The 18,531-nt window shown below is 43.4% G+C and overlaps 2 protein-coding genes across 2 annotated transcripts; one reads left to right on the top strand and one right to left on the bottom strand.

The window, feature by feature from the left end:
• The first annotated feature begins 3,270 nt into the window (after window positions 1-3,270).
• On the top strand, window positions 3,271-5,404 carry LOC116261469 (uncharacterized). Its single transcript, XM_031640239.2, has 3 exons — window positions 3,271-3,514; window positions 3,748-3,890; window positions 5,156-5,404. The coding sequence occupies exons 1-3, from the start codon at window positions 3,303-3,305 to the stop codon at window positions 5,233-5,235; spliced, it is 435 nt and encodes a 144-aa protein (XP_031496099.1). The 5' UTR covers window positions 3,271-3,302; the 3' UTR covers window positions 5,236-5,404.
• A 5,860-nt stretch (window positions 5,405-11,264) lies between these two features.
• LOC116261371 (SCARECROW-LIKE protein 7-like) lies at window positions 11,265-13,995 on the bottom strand. Its single transcript, XM_050079766.1, has 2 exons — window positions 13,820-13,995; window positions 11,265-13,707 (listed from the first exon to the last, which is right to left on the bottom strand). Exon 2 carries the CDS (start codon window positions 13,562-13,564, stop codon window positions 11,471-11,473), a length of 2,094 nt encoding a protein of 697 aa, XP_049935723.1. The 5' UTR covers window positions 13,565-13,707; window positions 13,820-13,995; the 3' UTR covers window positions 11,265-11,470.
• Between the last annotated feature and the right edge of the window lie 4,536 nt (window positions 13,996-18,531).

The raw sequence follows: 18,531 nt of genomic DNA on the forward strand, positions 1-18,531 counted from the left end.
TTTATTGACCAATGCATATTTAGAACTAGACCTCCTAAATTTTTGTCAAAACTTACATTTTAGTCAAAATATGAAAATCATAATATGTTTAAGAACACTAATTTAACATAAAATATTGATTTTTGTGCTGTTATTTTTTTTTTATGTTGCGAGAGTCATTCATTTTTTTATTACTATGAAAGCATTATTAAACATAAAAATAAATTAACTTAGTATATGTTTTTCATCAAATCATTCTTAAGATCATGTATTTACGGTTAGTTTGTACTCAAAAAGTATTTTAATAATTACTATGTGAGAGATCTGGTTTATGTAACTGGCATAGTCTGGGATCTACCAGGGGCGTAGATAGGTGGGGACAGAGACCATTTTATAAAAGCTTAAATTAGTGCTTGATTTTGGGTAGATCTGGGTTCAATTACATAAGAGTGTTCGATGAGATCTGAGCCACTGCCTCATAGCCAATTGAAAATTTGTTAACTGTATGGTTAGTGCCTCATAGAAAAAAAATTTCTGACTTGGAGACCTGGGTCACTGCCCCATGACCAATTGAAAATTTGTTAAATGTATGGTTAGTGCTCCATATTTTTTTTTTTTTTTAACTTTGAGACCTGGGTCACTGTTCTATGTTCTATACTGTTCTATGTTCTATGGTCAATTGAAAAATTGTTAACTGATTTCTCCCATAGATCTACCAATTACTATATTTGGCCTTTAAATATATGCTTCTTGTGCATCTACGCGTAAAACACAATGTTAACTTTGGGAGGGGCTTTTAAATATATGTATCTTGTAGATGTACAAATTAATATGCATATTTTAAAAGGCAAGGACACATTTGAGGTCTAAGACGTGCAGGACGAGACCAACTTGTCTTCCACCTGCCAGCAATCAAACGCATCAAAACCCAACAAGGCCTCACTACAAAAACAATATGCAAAATGTGCATGTTGAAATCTAGATTGGTTTCCTTCATTTATGCAAGCTTCCAAATTAAAAATATTCGTTGAAGTCACATAATATGGTGTAAGCGTATTTCAGAAAATTTTGCATGAGAAGAATGTGTAAGTTAGCAATTCGCATGTACCACACTGTCGGCATTAAAATATTACATATGTGGATTCCTCCAATGTTCAAGTTATTTAGTTTAAAGCACTTGTACAAAGTCTTTTATATTATTTTAGAGAAGAACTAGGGATGTCAAAAATAGTGAATGCATGCAAAAAATCCCTGCATAAAGGAAAAAGTGTAGCATGGTCTGACAAATATTTTAGGTCAAATTTAAGTACAAGGTACGGCAAAATGCATATGTGAATGTATATATATATATATATATATATATATATATATATATATATATATATATATATATATATATATGTTTTCAAAATTAAAAAAAGGGAAATACAAAATTTTAGTTTTAGGGAAATACAAAAGAGGAAAAAACAAAATTAAAGATTTTTTTTAAAATATAATTTTAAATGTTTTTAAATGCATGTGTACCCATACCCATTTACCGACATGGTACCTGGACAAATCTCACGTATGTGTGTGTCACAAAGGGTGTGACATTCCAAACCTAAGCAAGCACAACCCCCCTGAATCTCAGCATCTTCTCCACAACCTTTTGTGAAATCGATTGCATGTGTTTGGAGATCAGTTTCGTAAATGGGTTAGTCATAATCTCATGGTTAGATATGTCTTATATATAGTGATATGTGTTACATATAGTGACATATGTGTATATGTTTGATCTATGGAAATGAGCATCCACCGTTGAATATGTACTTTATGAACCTCTAATAGTCCTTTTCATGTTGTCCTCGCTAGTTAAAAGGAAAGAACATCCAAAAATTTTCACCTCATTAGTAAAACAACTTACAAAAAATAGAAAGAAATTTTAGATAAGTTTGGTTGTTTTCGAACATATTTGATTTCCCGGAGGGAAGATTCATCTTCTTACATGGAAAATTTTGTGCCCGTAAAATTGCATTTCTTGATCTTGAGACTAAAACTGAATCGCATGGCTATGTCTACTTCCTCTCAAATTTTCTTTGAGAGCTTCCCCGTGGCTTCTTTGCTAGAATCGGTTTAAAATGATTGAATTGTAGAATGAGTACAGGAACTTGAGGACACAAAATAACAGCTAACGCTTTATTTAAAGCGAAATGGTTTCTTCATGAACGGGTCTCTGAAGTAATTCTTTCATTTTCATATTATTAACAACTCCCATCTATCTAGATGCTCCTCCCCCTTGCGGAGTTGGATGCAGAAGAAGCCGCCTACTCATCTTCCATCGTAAAGACCATATGATCTATAGAAACCCTTGCTGGTACAGAGTAACAAGAGAAGTATTGAGAATCTAAGATAAGGTCGCGGATAGATGAATGAGCGATAGGTGCCAAGTGAAAGTGCAGTCATTTATGCAGTTGAGGCATTCTATCAGACCGAGAGATTTGAACCTTGTTCTTACATGACCTGATTAATTCGATTAATTAGATTCGTTGTTCTTTATATGTTCTTTATAACATGAAAGAACTTCATTAAGCCTAAGCAAGCACAGGGCCTACAAAACGGACAACCGAGCCAAATAATTCAGATTAATTAGATTCAAACTCCAATTTGGTTTAGTTTGTGAAATTGGATTTTAAATTTTAATTTTCTTTATTCGTACTTGAATCAAATAATTCGATTAAACCAGTTAACATCTTAGTCTGTGCCATCAAGGTTCGACTTGCCTAGTACACTTTTCATTCAAGGGAAGACCACGAATCACACGTCAAAATGTGACGACGATTATGGAATTCGAACCTGAGAATGTGCACCGCCGTGGTAGTTAGGGACTGATGATCCGGCGGCTTTTTGGATGGTGGAGTGAAGCTCTAAACTATAGAGCGTGCGGCGGATTCAAAAGTTTCTTCCGGAATCATCTCAAAGGAACTCGAATCATCGGCTCGATACGTGTATCAAGAAGGTGGAGTATTCCAAAAACATCTCAAAGAACTCGAATCATCTTGATACGTGTAGCCAGAAAGTGGGGTGAGCTGCCACGTAGATCACCGGAACGGCGGCGGATTCAAAAACTTCTTCGAAGACCATCTCAAAAGAACTCAGAATCAACTCGATACGTGTAGCAAGAAGGTGAAGTGTGCTGCCACGTTAACCACAAGAAGATGGTCGTTGCTTCGCCACCACTCAGCCCTTCCTTTTTTCTTCTTCAGAGATCGCATGGTCATCTTTGGTCGTCCTGATTCGCCTGCACCTCCTGGGCTATAGACGGAGGAGGTAGAAGGAGTAGAGGCATGCTCTGCCATGTTCTGAGGTTGGGTTGTACTTCTCTGCTCGGTTCCTCAGGGCCTTCCTCCTCGATTCTCGGCAGCTGCCCAAGACGGCACAAGGCCTCTCGCTTCCTCAGGTCGTTGCAGCAATCTCCGGGAGGCGCGAGTGATAAGTCATCGTCGACCGACGGGGAGGAGATGCAGGGTCAGCAGGAGCAGCAGCCGGAAAAGCTCGGGTGATTGTCCTTGAGGCTACCTCTTCTCTGCATCACATACTTATATCATCTATTATATATATACATATACACACATACAATGGTAGCGGGAAGAATTTTGTAACTGAAATTTTTCATTGGTGGATTCTTATTTGTAATAGTAATCAGGAAAAGTATGAAGATTACGCGTAACGTTTCATGGTGGGATGGATTGATTTGCTTGCGGATTATATATTACTTAGTTTCGGGTGCAGGGATATAATGGCCGAATCGTTCGGGGAAGCATATGCGACTCGTTCAGAGGAGGAAGGGTTCGGAGGCATATATGGCGAATCTCAGACTTTTGTTAGAAAAGAGAGAGTTGCGGTTTCTAAGGTTGTTCAGGAGGGTCAACCAGGTTGGGTTCCTTTCTTCTTCTTTCTCTACAGTTCCTCGCTGCTTTATATGGTCTTTTTCTCGCTGTGTAGTTGCTTAATAAGATTCAAGCACTTCGAGAGTTTTTGCATGTTGTTGTTGTTGTTTTTTTTTTTTTTTTAATTTTTGGGATGTGCAAATATGATTTTACAACTTTAAAAGTTTTAACTGCAATCATCATGATCCAACACATGCATGCTACTCAGCTCTTAGATGAACCGTTCACTGTATTGTTTTATGGGATTTCAAAAATTTTAATTTCAGATTGTTTAACTTTTCTTTTTATAAAATCATGTTTGCAAGTTCAGATGGTTCTATATGGAAAGACGATTCTAGGTTTTGCAGATATAGATCTATGTGTTTGGATTGGACGCTTTAGATTCTGTACTCCCTGTGCAGTACACTACATGATATCTCCAACCTCTGCTAGTCTACTGGGCACCTGACATTCATTGAATTCTTGGCACAAATATTTTTTTCTGCAATCATTTTTAAAATTTCAAGATTTGAACGTTGGATTATAAAATTAAAAAATAGAACTCATTTGAGAGTCAATCTTTTTAGCTTTTTTCTTTTGCCTTGTAAATAGGAACCACATGCATGCACACCAGGCATACTTGACAGTTTTCAAATGTACACATACTGCATCTCGAATTATGGAGCCGAGTGTAATCTTAAAATTGTAGTTTGTTGGTCGGTGTCCCAGATATAAAATTATGTGTATGTTCATTTTAGGGTTTCTGCAAATCCAACGTTCCTCACATAGTAAAATCCATCCTTTTATAACGATGCTTAACTTCGTGGCATACAGAGATTGATACAGAATAGATTTTGGTTGCTCTCAACACTATTTGCACCTCTATTATAGAAGAGCATTATGTTCTTGGAATCGTGCAAGATGTTCGAAGAACAGGCTCTTTTGGTATGAAAAACGTAGTATGATTAATTATACGATTGATGGATCTGGAGACCAACAACACAACAATGCTTCGTTATTTGATTATGCAAATGTCTTCTAAAATTAAGCACGATATGATGTTACTGATAGTTTCATGAAATCTGCTCTAAAAATTTTATTGTTTCATAAATTGCTCTAAAAGCTGGAATTGGAATTGGGTTTAACCAAGTGTGTGGAACATTATAACTATATATAGCACTTAGAACAGTACTGTGAACGATTTGAAAAGACAAAAATGAAGATCAGTAAAGGGGCGGGTTGATGATTCAATTAATTTCGTATCTCTGCAGACTATGATGACACCCAAGGAAGCACGGTGAAAGAGACGGAGAAGGGAAGGAACTCCACGGAAGAAAGTGCTTCTACATAGACGTATTCACATGCTACTTTATTACCCTGTTTCATGCTTGTGTGTGTGTGCACTTCCTACGTACATATGAGAGTTGAAACTGAAGCTTTGTAAGCCTTAATTTGCTCGTTTATGGTAGTTGGACGTATACTGTAAGATCAAAGGCAGCTCAAAGAGAGACACAAGAAAGAAGAAAAATATTTAGTGAATGCTTTTAGTAGTAGCGTGATGTATATATGAACAACGATATTTAAGAAAACGTTGCACAACAAGATTGAAGGGTGGAATATGTCAGCTTGTTGCAGAGTATTTTCCTGGTTAATTTCGACTTATGCTTTCGTGCTCATGACCGCCTTTAGAATAAGGTCAAGGGTGATGTATACATGAACCGAATTAACGAAAATTTGGTATAGTCCAGATAGTTTACGTAACTAATGTCTAGATGGTTTATGTATCCGCTGAGTCCCGTTGCCTTTACTTCTTACTTCTTGTAATATTACACCTTTTATAGTTTCTAATATTTGCAATATGGTGAGTATTGTACTCGTAATTAACTATTGCTAGAAAAAATAATAAAAATTGAACTTTGATACTAATTTTAAAAAGCAACAGATAACACTTCGTCATCCCCCTTTTTTTTTTGTAAACTAATTTCAAAAAATTAGAAACGGTTTATGAACACTTGCGCAAATGATAAATTGCTGCTGAACTTATGAAAGTTACCAAGTAAGCACACTCAGTTTTTAGGGGTAATTCTCAAAGAGATGCTTAGTACCAGAAAACAATACTTCATTTCTCTCTTAACAAAGGGAAGTCATTTTTGTCTTCCAAGTATACTTTTGTTGTCTTACGTAAAATTGACGATCATTTGTTTTTTCTCTCGCTTTTAAGAGACTTTTGAAGATTTATCTTAAAAGCTGAGAAAACCTATTTGCTAATTACTTTTTAGAAGGTTGAGCGGCGATGTGACCAGCTAACGGCAAGCGTTGATTTATCTAGGATATGAGAACCCACCAAAAACAACTTTCTTCATGGTTCAAATAACTTGTCTGGTGCAATACCGAAAGAAGAAAATGTCGGTTCTCGAGTTAATTTCTGATAGGATTTTTTATATCTAAGGTCTCCTTACACCGAACCAACGAGTACTTTTCCTATTGGAAGCTCAGAAACTAAAGTTAAAGAGCATGATTTGTTTAATGAGGAAAGAAGTAGATGGTGGAATCAATGCACTAACTGACATTCATCATTCATTGGGTTGACGTTCATTGCGTTTTGCAATTGCTATAGGTGATAATCTTAGGCTGGAAAAAGAAAGGGGTGAAATATTCGTCCTGTTTTTTCAACCAATCCTTCTCATGGATCAACCAAAAGACACATTTGCGTTGGAACTATATGGTTTTTTTTGTTAAAGATCAACCTGCTACAACAAACCTGCAACAGCCACAAAGCAAAGCAGCAACAGTAAGAAGCAAAGCAGTAGGGAGACAGATCGGAGAAAATAAATGGTCAGTAATGGGATTTACTTCCTCTGTTTTATTTTGTACGCCCTAATCTCTATGTGCAAAGTAAATGCTGGGCTTAAACTATAAGCTGCTTTGTTCTTTTCAGTTTCCTTTGTTCCTAAATTATTAATGTCCTTAACTTTCTTATAAAGTTATAATTGACGTCGTAATGGATGAGCGGCCAAAACATAGTAAGACGTTTAGGGGCGGAACCTGGAAATTTCTGGCGAAGGGAAGGGACATCCTTAATAAATTTTAAATTTTTAAGAGGCATCAACATAATACGAAGATGCGCCCCACAAATTATATATGTCGCTCCAACGGCATGCACTGACCAATATGGTCAGTGCCCGTTGTAGGAAGAAAGAATTTCTCGACTGCCGCAGTATGTAGCAACTCAGTCTGCTACAGTATTTTTATAGGATCCTCCCCACATGACTGTGCTGCTGTGGGACTTGCCTACTGCATGTGCTCAAGGGACTGAATTCTTGGTTTCGTTTCTGTACTTAAATTATACTCAGTTTGATTACAATGAGATGGTTAGATCCAAAACTAAATATTTGGAAAGTTGGATTTACATTGGACACAAAACAAGCTAAGATCATTCATTAAATAACAAAGTTGGGGGCAGTTGACTTGTTTCTTTGAATTGGAATCAGTTTCAGAATCAAATTTGGAGATAGAATGTGTGATCCGATTCGACCGGATCTGCATCCCTTTCTTCGTTGCTGAATGAACGCCATCTGCCGTATCGACAGTATTGGACGCCTCTCAAAACCGCAATACACCATAAGATCCACACCAGAATTCAGACGTCCAAGGAAGGGCGCAGTACCCGGCGACAGTGCTGGACGTCCGGTAGCTGGGGCAACGGTCGGCGCGACCCACGTGAGTCGGTGCAGGGGGCTCAGGTCGATTATTGAACTTGGCAGAAACGTGGGACCCTGCGGTCCCTTCCCCTCGGCCGGAACGCCGGCAGGTTGCAGCCTGACCAGCGCGCAGTTTGCGGGGGCGCAGGCACCAAGGTCGGCAACGGACTCGGGATGGAGACCACCGGTACAATCGATCTCTCCTCTCCTCTCCGTAAATGGCATCACAGACGGCCGGACTACGACCTCTTCTTCCATTCGTTCCACCATCTTTCTCTCTCTATCGGAACCGGGAGTTGGAATTGTCCGGTTCGACAGGGCCGGAGCAACCGTCACATGCGGATGCACGGAACGTGTTGTCCATGCCTTGTAAATTTAACGTTTCCAGAATTGAGTAGGGAGTGGTGGAAGGCAAACTCGAGTCTCGAGAAGCAGCTAACCGTGCTTGTTACTCTAGAAGAAAGAGAAGTTCTGTTCCACTGCCGGAAACAGCAGATGACCTGTTGTTTCGCTTGATCCAAAAGCAACAAACCTGACGTACCCCATTGGCAACCTGAAAACTGGGCTCCCCAAAAAATTCTATACAATAAAAGACTCTTCGGTACTGATATACTGCTTGCTCATGTGGAGTACTACATTTCAGTCATTCCGCGACGACAGCCAGCTCCATTGGAAGTCGAGGTCTTTTAACTTTGTTTAAGGGAAATCCGAGTAAAACCTTCAATAAATCCCAGTAAAACTTTGTTGAGTGGATCTACCGTACATCCTTTTTAACTTTAACTCGGGCCGTTGTGTTTGTCAAAATTTACAACATAAAAAGAACGACACACCAAAGCCTTCAAAATTTACAACATAAAAGAATGACGCACCAAAGCGTTCAAACCTCAAAGTTTGAAATATCTTGCCTCTCGATTGCACTATGCCCCTTTATTCTTTCAAAAAAACTGTTTTCATGACTCAAATTTTTTAATCAATGACTCATAATCAAGATGATCGCTGTACAACCAAGGGTACCTTGGACAACCTAACATGATTAAAAGAGCCCTACCGATCAGAAGCAAAGATCCTACATGCTATATGGATTTGAATCCAATCCATGGAACCTTTATATGGCATGCCTTCTATCCGGGTGCAATGAATTAACTCGGCGGATGTTCGTCGACAGGCGATGACATTTGGCTTTTGCAGATGTAGTGAACTCAACTATATGATAGCAGTTCTTGAGTAAACATATTATTATCATTCAACTCATTTTTTCACGTTTGTGATGATGTGAATGTGGGGATTGCTAGCGGTATTACTCTCACTTTCCCTCGAATGTGAGGAAATGATTCACGTTAGACCAAGAAAAATGTCCTAAGGTTTATAATTGGCTTCCACCTTCACTTCTTGTAACATCTGTTTCATAATTTACGGGTCCATGTTGTTATAATGTAGGTTAATACATTATATTAAATGGTCAGACATTGCTTAACATTTTGTTACATTAGGGTATGTTTGGCAATAGTGACAAGTTATTATTGTTTCATGAATATGTCCTAAAGATTGAGACAAATTTTATACAATACTATGTTACCTTGGTCTATGAATGTCTATCATTTTTTGAAGTAGATTTCATGAGACAGTGACAACTTGTTACCGTTGTCAGATAGACCCTAATCTATCTCACTCTTGGTATGATTGATACATTACACACTTTAGGTGATTGAATGAAACAATTGGGGATGTGTTAGATTGATATGGAAATCTTTTTTTCAGCGGCCTTAAAAAGATCGAGAGAAGTACATAAAGCGGATCTCCTCTTGGGTTCATCGAGAATTGGAAAATTATGTAAAATGACACTTTTTTTTTTATATGGTGATGAGAATCTATATAGGCAGGAATTGCTATCGAGCTATGTTCTGCTCTACACAACTTCGATCAGAAGCCAACTAACTTAATTTGCTCATCTATGTTGCTGCCCGGTTATGAAGTCAACTCATTGACTAGAGCTTAAATGATGCCCATAGTCTCCCTTTAATATGAAAACCTGTGAACTGATTGTATATTCGGTCATGTGTACGAGTCTTAGAGAGTGCAAATGTAAACATGGTATATGGCGACATCTAAAGAGGGTGTTTGGTAATAAGAATACTAACACAATATTCATACAATCTTTGAGACATATTTATAGGACATAGTGTAATAATGCTCAATGAATCCAAAGATTGAGACAGATTCATAGAACATTATATTAGTTCGTAAAACGTTGTATTAGTGTTCCTATTGTCGGGTACCCCCAAAAAATATGTAAACGAAGAGAAGGATTTCAAATGTGACTCTGTCTTTGTTTGCATCCTGACCAGGACATCTTTTTCTAGGGTAAGAGAATGCCACTTGGAAAAAAAATAATTGTACACTTCTGTTCGCTCACAATCTATCTAAGGTGAAGTGGAGAGTTATAAAACTTAAGTTTTGAGTGGGGGTGTTTTGGGTCAAAAGAAAGAAAGAGCAAGAGCCGCTCAAGTCATGGCCTGTGTGGTGATTTTGTCACGAGAGAACCCATCCGTGGGATGCAGTAGCATGGCAAGGTTTTTTGAGATTAATAAGAAGAGTGTCACTAGATGCTCTTTGAAATGAAATGCCAGACCATCTGTGCCATGATAAGAGATGGGAGGGGAGAAAACACTTTTAATGAAATGGGTGGGGCACCATTTTGCTATCAAAGTGTGCTTGCATGAAAAAAGAAAAGTGTTCTAAAAGGAAGGTGGTAAATGCTCAAGTGCCTCATTGGGATGGGAGATGCCTAATTAGTGTTTGCGCTCAGTACTGGCGTCCGTAGTCACCACGTAGTAGAGATGGCATCCGCTCATGTACTCCCACAGCGAAAAAAGATCAGTAAGCCTATCAGCCCCAGGCAGGCCTTAATGATTCCCACATTGACCTACTGCTGCTTAAAACGCTTTTCCCCTTTTTCTTTCAAACGTGCAAAGGATATATGCCTCCGGCCCTCTGGTCGAGGCACACGCCCTGTATCTGTATGTTGAAGTTTTGACATCATGGAACATGAAGCGCTTACAGGAACTTAGAACACTACGCTCCAAATATGTAAACCAAGTCAAGGCAGAGTTGGACGGGCTTTTGAGATCTTCCTCATCAAATCTGTCATATGGGGCAAAGCTAAAGGGGGGATGCCCAGAGTGCCCACTTCTCTTATTTTAAAGTTTCGCTTCCCTAGATCCCTCAGATTGGCTTTGAATATACTTCCCATTTACTGGTAACTGTCATCTGAATGCATTCGAAGTTTGCAGGCTTGTCCGCAGCCCCACTATGGCTCCAGCAGAGCGCAGACACAAGTATCGCCAATTCGTCCCTCTTTCGTCTTTCACAAGCAAACTGTGATCCCTGGTCCTTAACAAAGACACTTTGCCCAGATCTACAGATAAAAGAGAGGAAGGCAATCTACAATTAGAAACTCTTCTGTAATTGAATGATTCATTTGTCTGTCCCCAAGTAGGTTTCAGGGCAGTGCCGAACGATAGGAATCGGTTCATCAATCTACAATATGCTTTCAATCGTGTTCTCTTCGAAGTAAATGTACCCACAGTCTGACAGTAACGCGCACAGACCTGAGCTGAATGGCAGTCCATTAACTTGCTAATGGAATGAGGACTCGAAATATAGAGGAAGGAAAGAGAAAAACAGGAAGACAGACACGTATGCCATCCGATAGAATCTGTACAAATTGTAACAATAAAGAAATTGATCAAAAAAGATTACAAGGAGAGAGAGAAAAACAGGAAAAAAAAAATGTTAGGAAGGAGAAGATGCAGCTGCATCGTGCCTGTAACCAGGGCAGAGTCCCTCTCGCTCGCTCGCTTTCTCTCCCTCTCTCTCTCTCCCTCTCTAACGCCAGGTCGAGACCGTGAGGAGAGGCGTATCATCCCAAGCAAGAGAAAGGAATCCTGGTGGGGACTCGAGAAGCGAGTAGCTGGTGCTGTAATTGTAATCCCAGAGAAGTATCTTGGCCTGACTCACTGCATAGTGGCTCGGCTTCACCGGCTCGAACCCGGCGGACTCCATCCACATTCTCCACCTCTCCTTCCCCTCCGTCCTCTCCCCGCGCTCCGCCCCTTCCGTGCCCACCACCGCCGCGATCCTCGGCCCGAATATCCACCTCTCCACGTTCAGTCGCGCCGTCGAGTCCCTCGCCATGCTCGGCTCCAGCGACTCGAATGCCGCCGAGTAGTAGCTCAGTGCGTTTTCGAACCTCTGGGGGAAGTCGACCCCGTTCAGGCACGACTCGTACTCGCCGAGAGTCACCACCCGGGGGCTCAGCGACTTGGCGACCTCCAAGGCCTTTTCCACGGCTGCCGGCGTCTCCCCAAGCAGCCGGTGAAGCTGCAGCATGAAGTTGACGGCCAGGCATTCGTCCGGTTCGACTCGGAAGCATGACTTTTCCAACTCCTCCAGCGGCGCCGTGACAGGGAAGAACTCGAGGTCCAGGCCCAGGAGTTGAGCAAAACCCTTCAGGCGCTTGCCCGTGGCCACCAGCGAAGCCAGGGGGGTTGGACCTAAGCTGGCCGCAGGAATGCCGGATATTCGGACGGCTGATGGCTTCCCCGATGAACGGGTAGCCAGGGCCTGAAGGAGCGATGCCCACTGGATGCCCTGGTCTATGCCGAAGTCGACGATGTGTATGCGGGAGGCGGATTCTGTGGCCTCGAGGATGGCCTGATTCGCCGTCAGGTGGGCGAATTTGGAACACGGCCCGGCATCATTGAGGGCTTTGTAAGATAAGGTCAGGTCCTTTGTGGAAGGAGAAGTGGAGGAAGAAGGTGGACGAGGACGCACCACCGGTTCCATGGTCGGATTCGAAAGGGAGAGGCGAGAGACGAGGGCTTCGATGAAATGGAAGGAGACGCGGCTGCTCGGCTCACCGGTCTCCGACGAAGATTCCCGCAGCCGAGAGAGAATATCGATGGCACGCTTGGGCTCCGTATCCACCAGGCACGCAACCTCCACAAGCGCCCGGAGTAGCGGCGAGCTGTGCTCCTTCACGGGCTTTGGGGAACCGAGCCGCTTCTCCTCGGGGTGGCTCCGCCCATCGGAGGCTGCACGTTGTGGCGGCGGCGGTAGGGTCGGTGGTTGGGATACTGCGGCCGCCGATGCTGCTCCGCGGCCGGGCGGCGACACCGTCCTACATGGTGACGGAGATGTGGGGGTTGCCCAGTGCCCGATCGGAAGAGGAACAGGGGCAGCGGCAGAGCAGAGGGGAGCGGCCGTGGTGGCTGCCGCGTTCCACGAACTTCCGCCGCTTCCACCGCTGCCGGCGGAGCTTGGACTAGGGTTTTGGGAGGGGGGATCGCCCAGGATGTGGTCGAGGCCCGTGACCATCGGCCACGAGTCTCCGACGGTACAGGGGAGATCGGAACTCTCGATTGATTCACACGGATTGCTGCCGCTGTTGTGGTTGGTGGTGGTGGTGGCAGCAGCGGGGGCGGCACTCTCGAAGCAAGACCTCAAGCTAGCACCTCCACCACTTTCCACCCCGTTGAAGTCGTTGATCAACCCTTCCATCCACTCATAGCCGTCGCCGAACCCAGCGCTACTAATAGCCACCTGCGGATCAGGCACTCTGAACCCTCCCTTCTCTTTCTTGGCCAGGCCCTCCATGGCCGCCGTCTCCACCCAAACGCCGGTTGGCGTTCTATCCGCTTCCATGGACGGATACAGGAAGACCTGTTCGGCATTTACGGCCACTGAATACATGCCCGCGGAGAAGCCGCTAGTCCCCACAGCAAAACCCTCGCCGCCGTAATCGTTATGGGCCCATGGGTTTAGGGCGAAGCCGCTGCTGGTGGGAATGTGATGTTGAAGATGATGTTGTTGCTGCTGCTGCTGCTGCTGCTGCTGTTGTTGTTGCTGCTGCTGCTGCTGCTGTATTACCTGCTGCGCGATGGCCATCAGATTTCCACTGTCCGCGCACATCAACTCCATCCCCCAAAATCAGGCCGTCTGCGATACAAAAACCCAATAAAGGACAACCAAGAACGAAGGGATCCGATCAGTGATAACCTTCCGCGTAGCCTATGAGATCAACAATGGAAGCCACTCCAGATTCCACTCCTTGATCAGCTCCACTGCCATGAAGAGATGGTGGGGGCTGTGAGAGGAGAGACGAGAGGGGAGCGCCGGTATGGCACGGGGAGGGGGCTTTATAGGATCGGAAGGAAGAAGGGGAGAGGATTTTACCTTTTACTAAGCCGAAAAAAGAGGGCGGCCCCCTCCCCAAATATCAACATGAGACGGGGAGAGCAAGGGTCGCAACTCACTCACTACGGAAGCCTAGGAACTCGCTTTCCAAGGTCACATAGCCAGCCCCCATAACTCATGGGGTCCTTTGTTTTCACCCCGAGATTACTTTTTTCTTTCCCTGTTCATTTGCAGGTTGCAGCATCTATTATTAAGAGAGAGAGAGAGAGAGAGAGATATTATATATATATATATATATATATATATTTCTGCTTTCCTGTGTGAACAGTGAGTAATTCTAGTGTGAACAGTGAGTAAGTAAGCTTAACAAAAAGAACAAGAATGAATGGGTAAGAAACACCGATGGAGGAGGTTAAGTTGCTTTTTGGGGAAGAAAAGAAAGGACTGCTAAGTTGGAAGGAAGAGGAAACCGAAAGCAAAAATGTGGGACCGTGACCGCAGTCGACCGACCATCGCAAGTCAGAAAGTTGCTATCTGAAGATGGAGACAGCGATATCTTCCTCTCGCTCTCCGTTCAGCCCCTCCGTTTTGGCAGCCCGTCTCTGTCACCACCCCCTGCCCTCCACCTTCCCTCCATGCTCCATCAAACTCCACTTCTTTCTCCTTTTTCTTCTTCTTGCACCATCGACGTTGATGTCGCTCTCCCCCACTTACCGATCGCTTCCCTCTTCCATCTCCATTCTGATGTTGTTTGACGATGATGTGTGCCGCAAATCTAGACGTGCACCGTCCAACATGGGCCAGTTCGGCTAGGTCGGAAGCGGCGCCCCCACGGTGGCAAGACCTAGGGGAAATGGGGTCCGCCGCCTTCCCGTCCCGATCTGACCCCTTCAGCCGCACTCATTGACGGACACCCGGCCACCAAGTCGTCCCAGTCCCTCCTTCACCCTCTTTACTGACGTCACCTCCACGATCACGAAGGCTGCCGGATAATCCATCGCAGTTCATTTTCAGGCTGATTACCTCAAATCCCGGCCCCACCCTTTATTTTCCGGCCTTCTTTCTTATCTTCCTTGTCGCCGGCCCCACTTGCCGTGGTTAACAAGTCATGCGGACAGGCGATTGGACGTCGGCGGTGAAGGGGAAGCGAAGGACGAGCATTACCCTGTTTGCCGAATTGTGAAGTTCTTCCATTTAATAATTTATTAATCCGCGTCCTCGTCGCACCAAGAAACTCGCTTCCCTCTTTTGAATTCGCTTTCTTGCTTGTTGCTTCTTAAAAAATTCATAATTTAATACTAAATGTACTTTCTTCTTTAGAATAAAAGTTTTTCCTTCCACCCATCTCTTTGGACGCTTCTTGATGCACAGAAGAGAAGCTGTGGCCTGTGGGAAAGCAATGGTGTTCAACGAGCTGGCACAGTTTCGGGGTTATCTCTTTGGCCGGTCCGTAGGGCCCTTCTGGAGAAGACAGCGGCTTCCGTGGGCCTCAGCATCTGACGACCTCCCGACATAAGACTGCTGCTGCTGCTGCCCCATGTTGAGTTCAATAAAAAATTCTGCAGCGTCCAACCCCACCACACGTTCCTCGCCAATCTCTCTTCTTTTCTAATCGAGGATCATCCTTCCTCTCCTCTCACTCGCCCTTTTTATAACTTCGATTTAATTTGCTGCTGCTGCGTTTTTCTTGCTGTTCCGCTTACACCAACTATGGAAGACTGCTAGAACTTATTACTTAAGGACGGGCCTTATGGAGTGTCGACAGATTAGTGGTTCCCCCTCTGCCAAGATCCTTCGTTCTCAAAGCATGGTGATTACTGATTAGAGTTCCTTTTAGTCCTTTCCCTCCTCGCCAATCACCAGGTCTCTCTTCTTGGAGAAACGGATCCTTCTTCGCCGGCAAAATAACCGAGTGAAATGGTCTCAAGCACCCACCTGATCTTCCACCTGCCATGGCGGCTGCCCACGAAGTCGTTGCTGTGCAATGGCTTCTGCACTATTCAGCTGCACCAACTTGTTTCTGTGGGCCTCTTCGATTCGATTGGCTGCCACCATCTTTTAGTATCAGACCTCCTTCCTCCAGGTTCAGGATTCAGGGGACCCCCCACACTCAATTCCTCAGCCGTTTGATGTTTAGCTCAACGGATCAACCTAGACAAAAATTGAATTTCTTCTGCTCTGAATGAACTCAGCTCAGTAGACAGTTTGAGGTCATCAATAAGATGTTCATAGTCGGACTGATCTCTATCTCCCCCTTCGCCTCTCAGTTTTGAAAGCTCTGATTGGACCAATATCAAATCATAAGAGGGAAGATCAATTGGACAGAAAAGAGGACTACAGTGGAAACGAAGCATGAATGAATTGCTACTGCGGGCCCTTTCGAGAGTGTATATACATCATCATCCTGTACAGTGCCCCAACTACTTATGTGGAAGGTGGATGCATAAGAACAAAGGACCATACGGAAATGAACATTCACATGGGAAGTGGATGGAATTCAAATTTGAAAGTATCACAAAGTGTGATGGCAGCTTTGAATTTGAAACATGAAAAACCAGAGAGAAGAGGGAGATGACGTAAAGCCTACTTCAAAACCATTGGGCTACAGTCGTGGGTGTCCTACTCCCTGGAATCTATGGCCTGACGTGCCGGTGGCCGTGCGATCTAATTATCGAATAATGGCGGAAGTTGGTGTAATGGACCATCATTGCATCTGTGCACAGTAGCATGAGGCAAAAAAAGGGAGAAAGAAGAGAGGGAGAGAGAAAGGAAGTGGAGGGAAGAAGAAAAGTGAAAAGCAAACACAGAAAACACGGTTTGCTCTTTTGTCCCAGAACCAGGAAAGTTGCATGGGCCGGACCTTGAAATCGGGTCGGGTACGGGGTAGTTTCCGACCCGAAAGGCGAACTTGGTTGGTGCAGGGGATTTCCTGAAGGCTGACGCAGGGTTTGGACCCATCCGATGGTTGAATGAAGAGGCCGTCCCCCCACCCCGACAAGAAGGGTGTCAGTCACTTGGTTCCACTATTTAAGTAGTGGGGTGCTGCTTACAGTGATGTCACTTGTTGCAAGTTTCCGTATCCGTATCAGCAGCAGCACGTGGGACTCAACTTTCTTTCTCTTTCTCTTTATTTATATACATATATATATATATATATATATATGTAAACTGAAATCTTGAAATAATTCAAATTGCAGGGAGAGATGTGATTCTATCTGGCTGGTCAAACATATGTGATCAAACACACTACATGATGCAACACATTGAACAGATCAAGCATGTTAATCAGGACAGTCCAATCATTTTATTAGATGGCCATGAATTTTTTTATTTTTTATTTTTCCTTCCCGCTAACCACCACCTCCCTCCCCAACCCAATTGCTAGCTAGCTGGTCCACTGATTGATGCTGGCTGATGGAGCTGTCGGCATTCCTCCTTAAATTCCCGCTACCCAATAACAGGCAGAGGCAGGGGGAGCCCAGCCTTGCCTGGCTCCCCCGGCATCTACCCGGTCCTGGAAAAAATAAAAACTGATTAGGGCTATCCTTTTTGTTTAGATAGCCAACCTTTGATTCAAGGGTAGAATCGGGTGACTTTGGATAGCTAGCTTTACAATTATATATATATATATATATATATATCTATATCTATATATATATATATATATATATATATAGAGAGAGAGAGAGAGAGAGAGATCGACACAGCCTGCAGTAGCAGGGTGCATAGTTTCGTTTCTTGAGTATCAATTCTATTCAAGTATAGGTGTCGATTCACGTCAGTATTAATTAACGCCGATCGCTCACTGAAGCGTCATCAAGCCATCGGGTGTGATGGGTACGTGAGGGGCAGCATGTCATCTCACCGACCAAGTGGTTCAAGTGTTCAGAGGCCGATCTTAGTTTCAGATAACATGCGAGGACCAGCATCAACTTAAACATTATATCAGCCTCTCTCTCTCTCTCCCCACAATGAGAAAGTTAGAACGTGGTTCAGACGTGTATACGTAGAAGCTAAATCCAAGAGTAAAAACAGCAGAGGGTGAAGACGAGACAGACTAATGGATGGACGGAAGGCGTCACAGTGCTCACCATCAGCTACATTTACTAGGGTGGAAATGTCTAAATATGCATGTTCATCCGCACCTTGGACAGCTTCTGTTTGAAAAAGTCGGGGCCTTCAGAGAACTTTTCTTCACCGCCATTCTGCATTAGGATGAATTCTTGCTGGCTGAAGGAGAAAAAAAAAAAAACACAGACAGCGGGTGGTTATTGGTGAGACAGCTATGACATCAAACCACAGTGTCTGGCCGGAAACTGGAGCCGTCTGTTTTTTCTGTTCTTCATCCCTGCCAAACCATGCCCATGGTGAAGCTCGTCAACCAGCCCAACTGCTAGCACCACTAACCGGCATTTTCTTTGTTTTTGTCCATTAAAAGAAAGAATTCTCATGGTTCCCAGAAGCTGAAATAGGTGCAACAACTGCCTGCACACTGTCTTTTATCAAATGAAGAAACAGTTTCAATTTTGGCTTCAATTCAACTGGTTCACTGAATCTTCCTTCTATTCGTCTGGACTCCATCTGTTTTAGTTTCATTGCACCCACTTGCTCAAGCTTTATTTTCGGATCAAGGACTCTGACTCTGTGTGTGCGTGTGTCTCTCTCTCTCCCCCGTTCCTTCTTGGAGTAGGGGACGTTTCATGTGGTGGTGGTCACATCGAGTTCTAATAAGTACCACAATGAAATAAATT

Source organism: Nymphaea colorata, chromosome 9 (assembly GCF_008831285.2).
Source record: "Nymphaea colorata isolate Beijing-Zhang1983 chromosome 9, ASM883128v2, whole genome shotgun sequence".
Taxonomy (NCBI): Eukaryota; Viridiplantae; Streptophyta; class Magnoliopsida; order Nymphaeales; family Nymphaeaceae; genus Nymphaea; species Nymphaea colorata.